The 6229-nt window shown below is 56.1% G+C and overlaps 1 protein-coding gene across 1 annotated transcript; it reads right to left on the reverse strand.

The window, feature by feature from the left end:
- Window positions 1–3: 3 nt before the first annotated feature.
- Window positions 4–6065, reverse strand: LEPRE1 (leucine proline-enriched proteoglycan (leprecan) 1; the record flags this gene model as incomplete). The annotated part of the gene is made up of 13 exons (XM_010286802.1): window positions 4–105; window positions 184–324; window positions 486–561; window positions 775–892; window positions 1333–1483; window positions 1610–1705; window positions 1809–1936; window positions 2103–2224; window positions 2595–2647; window positions 2759–2848; window positions 3565–3704; window positions 5257–5388; window positions 5876–6065. Coding segments are annotated over 13 exons (1539 nt in total), but the record flags the coding sequence as incomplete, so codon positions are not given.
- Window positions 6066–6229: the final 164 nt, after the last annotated feature.

Below are 6229 nucleotides of genomic sequence, written 5' to 3' on the forward strand. Positions count from 1 at the left end.
CACAACTGTGGCGTGTGGCTCCTGCTCCAGCTCCGTCTCCCGCAGCAAATCCCCCTCTTCTGCGCCGAAAAGCATCTTCACCAGGTCATCCGCCTGCACGCGTTCCTGTGGGGCAGACCCACGGGGATGAGCATGGCCATCATCCTCAAAAAAAACCTACCTGCTGCCAGGGTGGGAGCTTACCCGCTCGCTGTGCCGAGGGTCCAGGGTGAACCAGAGGGCGATGGCGCAGCGTTGGCCCTTGGTCACGGCTTTCACCCCGTGGGGGTTCTCCGAACCAGAGGAGAAGCCCACAGCACGGCCGCACTGTGGCTGAACCTCTGCCTGCAATGGGAGACCGGGTCAGCATGCACTCAGTGGGCGAGGGGACGAGTTGGTCCTCCTCAACCCAACTTCATCCCTCGTGGTGGCACAGGGGATGGGGCCAAGAGGCAGGAGCTGGGTTTGGTGCGGCATGTGGATCCTCAAGGAGCTCAGCTACTTACAGTCTCAGTCTTGGCATCCAGCTCAGTGAAGTAGAAAGTTCCTCCTTCAAAGTCTCCGTTGAGGTAGAGGATGGCACTATAAAGCACGCAGGGGACAAGCAGAGGTGACAACCATCACCACAGCTCCAGCATGCAGGTGAGTCTGGAGCTCCCCCAACACCACGGTAAGAGCCAGAAGCAGGAGAGCCTAGGCTGCGTTGTCCTCCCACCCTGCTCCTCCCGACCCAGGTGCCACCAAGCAGCGGTGCCATTCGGTGGGGAAGCTCTGGCTGATAGACACCACCAATACCTGTAATCCCGGAAGGTGTAGGCTGGAGGTTCCTTCACACACACCAGGGCCTCTGCGTTGAGGATGCAGTTGTCCACGTGCACCTCATGACTGTTGTCACTCCGGCCTTCTTGCTTCTCTAGGGTGGAACAAGAGCTGGCACAGCAGGACCCTTTGTCCCTGCAGGACCAGGGTCTGTCCCCAAGTGTCACGTGCTTGGAGCTGTAGCCTAAAGCCCTTCCACTCGCTTGTCCCTTGGCATCTCCATGGCCCTCCAGACACAGCCCCTCCCAGCACCCGATCCCAAATGCCTCCGAGTGCTGAAATCCTGCATGGCATGAAGCCACCTGCCCCGCGGGAGGCAATCAACAGAGCTGCTCATCTTCCCAAACTGGGCTTAGGGACAAGCTCCCCACACCTTCCTTTTGGGAAAAGGAGCAAGTTAGGGAGCAGCAAGGAGGTCTCCAAGGAAAGGTCCAAGACCGGACCACCCCAGCTGTTGGAGGGGACCCAGACAGGACAAGAGACTGAAGGAGACTTGCTTCTCCTCGGGTTGTGCTCCTCTGAGGCCATGCTCACCGTCGATGGCCGTGCGGCACACCAGGTGGGAATAGGAGAAGTGGAGCGGGACCTCCAGGCGGAAGTAGGACTCCATCATGTGCCGCACCTTCTCTGTCACGTTGTAGTAGAGGTAGGCGCTCTGCAGGGGCACCTTGCCCTCCTGGCCCAGCTGCGGGGCATGGACAGGACACAGGCTCAGCCCCAGGCGCCCTGGGCAAGCACGGGCAGCTGCCTGCCTTCAACCTGCCCCCGCCGTGTCTCCACAGCCTGTTCCCCGCCCTGCAACCATGCCAACCTTGAGGGCCTTGAGGACAGTCACGCCATAGAAGGTCTCACTGGGGGTGTGAGGAGATGTCTTCCCACGATAACCGTCCCCGGCCGAGGCAGCTGCCTGCAAAACCCAATCAGCATTATCGGTCTGACTTCTGAACCGCAGGATGGGACCCTTCATCTGCTGCTCCCTCCCTGCCCACTCCTCCTGTCCCCACACGCACGTTGGTGAGTCTCTGCAGCTCCCGGCACTCCTCAGCAGAAAGGACTCCGTCCACCACAACGCGCTGGGAGCCGTTCAGGGTCTTGGAGTTCATGGTGACACTGGCTCCTTCATACACCAAGGGGCCACCTGTGGCACAAACGGGATCAGAAGGACACAGGGATGGGTGCCACCAACCCTGGGAGAAGCTATGGTCCTGCCAGCTGCTCCTGCCACCATCCATGTGGAGGGACAGTGAGCTGGCAGCAGGGGACATGGAGGTCCCCATCCCACTTCCCCTCCTGGCCCTCCGCACCTTCTCGGATGAACTTGCTCATATCGGCAGACTCCTTGGCCTTCTCCTCCACCAGTGTCTCGATCTCCTTCATGAGGTTGCCGATCTCCTCTGAGATGCGTGCTGCTGTCTCCCGCTCCACCCTGGGCACGCGGCAGCCATCAGCTCCACTACCCCACTGTCCCCATGTCGGGAATGAGGGGCACCAGGACAAGGGCAGGACAAGTTGTCTCCAAGGGCCAGTGACAAAGCCCAAGGCTGGAGAGAGTCATCTCAATGCATCCCTCACCCTGAGCTGCTTGCGATGACCTACCCATCCCCATCGCCCCAAGGGCTGATAGGGAGCAAAGTTCTGCCCTCCAGCAGCCTCTTCCAGCCCCAACACCAAAAAAACCTCCCTGGCAGCAGCTCCATGGCCACAGCCTTTGGCCCAAACCCCACGGAGGAAGAGAGGTATGTCCCATCAGTCCCACCGTTGTGTAGGCTTGGCCATCAGCCTGGGAGAGTACTCACTTTTGTTTCTCCCGCAGCCTTTTTGGTATCACCTCTTCAGGAGTCCATGTGTCCTGCAGTCAGAAGAGCAACATCAGAAGCTGGACGACGATCTGTCTGGGACACAGACCCCTTGTCCCCTTCCCATCTGGCCACTGCGCCCAGCCTGGCCCAGCACCACTCACCGGGTCCACGAAGGGGATGCCAAAGACATCATAGCTGAAGAAGAGCAGCTCCTTCTCCATCAGGCTTCGCTGGTGGTACGCCTGGATCTCCTGTGGCAAGGGGCAGAGGGACAGGTGAGGACACGGCACGAGGGCTCTGGAAAGACCCCGAGCGAGGGCCGGAGGGTGCTGGGTTTACATCATTCTGGTCCTTGCTCCAGACCCTCAGCCCTTGTTTCCCGGTCCCTCTGGCAGCCAGGAAGCAAGTGGCTTTCCCCATTGTGCATGAACTTCCCTGTCCCGTGTGGATGAGCCCTGGGGCGAGGACGGGGGAGGCAGAGGCACAGACACGTTCATCCTGCAGGAAGCTCTTTGGAAGCAGATTCCCTTCCCTGCTCCCCCTGACATGGGGCAAAGACCTCCATCCCTGCCTACTACCTCCCAGGCAGCATCTGAGCATCCGGATCCAGCTATTTTGAAGCCAAATTCTCTCATTTTTAAGCAATTTCAATTCAGTTGTGGAAGTCTGTAGCAGAGGTGGGCTCAGATCCTCCTAAAAAGTCTGTCCGTTTGCCTCTTGCAGACCTCTCTCACAAGAGCTGGTCCATTTGTGCAAGTCATCAAGCCTTCACTTGGCCAAAGATATTTTGTCAGTCATGTTTTTCAGTCTCTCAGCTGTTTTCCAGGTTGTTGGGTCTTGCATCCATCCACTCCTCTCCGCCTTGCCACTGAAGGACCAGAGCAGACCCCAAAACCTCTGCAAAGTTTACGAGCCCTAAGAGGGGAGAAGATGTCCCTGCAATGGCTCATCCCAGCTCGTCGCTCACCTCTCGGGGTTGGATGGGTCCTGCCAGGTTTTCCCCCAGGACAGCGGTATAATAGGCCAAATTCTGGTTCATCACCTCATCATTTGGGAAGAAAAGCAAATAGGTCTTGGCACATTCAATGGCTTTTTCGTAATTTCCGTCTGCAAAGAGAAATGGGGCTGTTATGGCAGGTCCAAGAGGATCAGAGACAGAGCAAACATGGATATGGAGGAGAAACAAGAGAGAAAGTCCTTGTTGTTCTCCAAAGGGTCTCCCAAGTAGGGCAGATACCCTGGAGCAAAGATTACTCCTGCCATGAAAGCAAAATTAAGAGTCCAAGGCGCTCTTCTGCCTCCAGAAATCACCTCACCAGAAATCAGGGCCACTGCTTGGGTAGTTTTCTTGCTTGGAAAACACCTTGAAGCCTATTTCCAGGCAGCAAGACGCAACCATTTCCAGGCTAACCTGCAGTTTTCAACTACTTAGGCACCATGACCCACTTTCTGCAGGAATCTACAGGATTGCAGCCTTTCAATCTTCTTTGACTTCATTTTTTTTCCCCCTCCTTTTGGAGAAATTTGCACAGAAACAGTTTAGATTTTTCTAAGGAGGTGAATTAAAAAAAAAAAAAGGGGGCATATATTTGCCTGGGTTGTAACTGACTGTTCTGGAGAGGGAGGGTGCCTCTGTGGTTTGGAACAAGAGGTGGATAGCTGGCAGGAGGAAAAAAAATGCTCCTCTAGGCTGTTATTTCACTTGGAAATCAAAGCTGCCCAGGAATCAAGCATCTAAAGTGACATGGAGGGTTCTTGCAACCAGGCAAGGGAAGATCCAGCTCTCTTGTGCCACATTTCAGGCTGGAGGAGTGGGGCTGTGTGAACCTCATGAAGAAGGTCAAATGGAAGGTCCTCTACTGGTATCAGTAAAGACTGGGGAATGGATGGGTTTAAAGCAGCCCTATGGAGAAGGACTTGGAGATACTGGTGGACAAAAAATTGGACATGAGCTGGCAATGTGCGCTTGCAGCCTAAAAAGCCAAGAGTATCCTGGGCTGCATCACAAGAAGCTTGGCCAGCAGGTTGAGGGAGGTGATTCTGCTCCTTTACTCTGCTCTCATGGGATCCCACTTGGAGCACTGCGTCCAGCTCTGGGGTCCACAGCACAAGAAGGATATGGATCTGTTAGAGCGGGTCCAGAAGAGGGCCACGAAAATGGTCAGAAGGCTGGAACACCTCTATGAAAAAAGGCTGAGAGAGTTGGGGTTGTTGAGCCTGGAGACAAGAAGGCTCCACGAAGACCTTCTTGCAGCCTTTCCATATAGAAAGTGAGCTTATAAGAAGATGGAGACAACTTTTACCAAGGCTTGTAGTGACAGGACAAGGGGCAACTGTTTTAAATGGAAAGAGGGTAGGTTTAGGTTGGCCATAAGGAGGAAATTTTTTATGAGGGTGGTGAGACACTGGAGCAGGTTGCCCAGAGTTGTGGCTGCCCCATCACTGGAAGCTTTCAAGGTCACGCTGGATGGGGCTTTGAGCAACCTGATCTAGTGCAAAATGTCCCCGCATCTTGGGTTGGACCAGACGATCTTTGAAGGTCCCTTCCCAGCCCAAACCATTCTGTGAGTCTATGATTTCTGCCCATGAAGAAGGGCCTGTGCAGAGCACAATGGCCAGCGTCAAAGGCCATTGGAGGATGGAGCAACGAGCTGCTTACTGTTGTAGTAGGCAAACTGCAGGTAGTTGAAGTGCGAGGGCAGAAAATCCTCCAAGGGCTTCTCCCGGCCAGGCTGGGAGGCCAGCTCCGTCACGCAGCCCTGCTTGCAGCTTAGCACCTGCATGTAGTGATCTGGTGGAGAAAAACCCAGTGTCACTGCACATGGTCATCCAAGGAGTGGTAAGACAGGACCTTGGGGGTCTCCACCCTCCTGTTCACAGCAGGGCTGTTGATAGTTTTTTGGTGGTGGAAACCCACAAGAATGGTGGTTGCCCACCTCTGTGCGACCAGGGCTCTGCTGCTCCCTGGGGAAGGAGTGACCATCCTCAGCTTCCCACCCCTGCATCCTGATGATCCTCTGCTGGTCCCTCTCCTGTTTCTCCACATCCCTCTGGAATTTGGGGGGCTCCTGGGCATCAGCCCCAGTGCTAAGCGCAGGCAAACACCTCCTGCCACTTACTCCTTACTTAGGCCACGCTCCTCCTAGCGAAACCTAGGATGGGGTTTGCCCTCTTTGGGGACCCATCACCCCCGGGCCTTTGGGGACCTCTTCGGGGACCAGCACCCCCCAGGATTGTCCCCAGCTCTTGGGATGGGATGCAGCACACGCGGCTCCCACCTGTGATGGCCTGGAAAAGGTCTGCGTTGTACTCCAGGTAGTTGTAGCCCTCATAGTCATAGGGTCCCTCACAGAGCGCACGGCACTCAGCGTCCGCAACAAAATACTCCTCCAGCGCCTTCTCCAGGTGCAGGATGGCGGCAGCTGGCTGCTCCTCCGTGTAAAACCGCACGCCCAGCCGAAACTCGCTCTGCGGAGGAGTGAGAAATGATGGGGGGGCTCAATGTGACAGAGGACCTGGGGCACCTTGTCTCCACGGGACGGACGTCAGCACCAAGGTGGCATCTCACGAGCTTGCTGAGCCAACAGCTGTGGTGTGACCTCCCCAGGTCCGGCAGCGGAGGGGTGTTTTCA

This window comes from Phaethon lepturus, unplaced genomic scaffold, assembly GCF_000687285.1.
Source record: "Phaethon lepturus isolate BGI_N335 unplaced genomic scaffold, ASM68728v1 scaffold12915, whole genome shotgun sequence".
Taxonomy (NCBI): domain Eukaryota; kingdom Metazoa; phylum Chordata; class Aves; order Phaethontiformes; family Phaethontidae; genus Phaethon; species Phaethon lepturus.